Source organism: Trichinella spiralis (genome assembly GCF_000181795.1).
Source record: "Trichinella spiralis strain ISS 195 chromosome Unknown Scfld4640, whole genome shotgun sequence".
Lineage (NCBI taxonomy): Eukaryota > Metazoa > Nematoda > Enoplea > Trichinellida > Trichinellidae > Trichinella > Trichinella spiralis.
Genome location: NW_003531579.1, coordinates 1 through 1,123, shown reverse-complemented (window position 1 = coordinate 1,123; position 1,123 = coordinate 1). Strand labels below are relative to the sequence as shown.

General features: G+C 36.1%; 1 protein-coding gene across 1 annotated transcript; it reads left to right on the top strand.

The window, feature by feature from the left end:
- Positions 1–74: 74 nt before the first annotated feature.
- Tsp_13858 (conserved hypothetical protein) lies at positions 75–877 on the top strand (the record flags this gene model as incomplete). Its single annotated transcript, XM_003367210.1, has 1 exon — positions 75–877. A coding segment is annotated over one exon (803 nt), but the record flags the coding sequence as incomplete, so codon positions are not given.
- Positions 878–1,123: the final 246 nt, after the last annotated feature.

Sequence of the window (1,123 nt, the reverse complement as noted above, 5' to 3'; positions counted from 1 at the left end):
GGACTTAACGCCGGTTTTAACGAAGTTCAAACTTTAATATCAAGACCTCTGCCGGTTGCTATGGAATTTTCCAGAAAATTTTGAAATTTGTCAATCGGACTCACCGCTTCAGACTAGTGGTTCGTCATCAGAAAGCAGCGAAAGCAGAAAACGTCCACTGAGTAGTTTATTTAATTTCGAAACTATTTGCAAAAGAAAATGGTTAAAGCGATTGCTGTTGGAATTTGACGCCAATGTGGATGGACTAGAAAATGACAGTGTATCAGATATGGATATCGATATAATGTTGAAGTTTCATTCATTTAAAAAGAAATGGCAAACTAAATTTTCCAATGATATATTAAATTCGCAATATGCGTATTATTCTTCTGGATTATTGTCAGAATATGATCGATATCCTGAACATCGAAAGTTTGTTCTCGATCAATATGGATTCGAAATTCCCAAAGACTTACAAGAAATGTCTCCAAAGCCGTTAAACAAACGCCGGCGCAATCTTCAAAAAAATGCTAGTAGCGCGGTGCCTGCTGAAGCGGGTCAAACGAATCCATCTTTCATTTGTCCATGCGGACCGAAATCCTGCCGTTGTGCTATAATTAGGCGACCTAATTGTAATTTAGATCCAAAATACCTTCACCTTTGGAACGTAATCGTCGCTTACGACGTGCAAAAGGCCTTTCAGCTGAGGCATGTTGGTTCCAAATATCGTGAATCGGTTTTAAAGAATTTGGCATATTCATGTATGGCATTCCACAATCGTGCTTCACAGAAAGCAGCTCAAGAAAGAGGACGCAATGCAGTGAGATCTGCGAAGAAAGTAACGAGCCGATCAACACCATTACAAATGCCAAATGTTAAACGTCTTCCTTTTCCTTAATTTTCATTTATGATTGTTATTTCATTTTCTGAATGCAGATAAATCAGTTGATTTTGAAGAAATTTTAAGAACTGTCTGACAAATTTGAAAGGATGCTAATTATTGATTTTTAAATGGGTATTTGACCGTTTCTTATGAAATCACTTTTTCAGAATTTATAAGTAACATAAACAGTATCATTTTTCCTAGTGTAATCTTTATTTTTGGTTAAAGGGGTCAAATTTTGTTGTTCTTATTAGAGGCTAT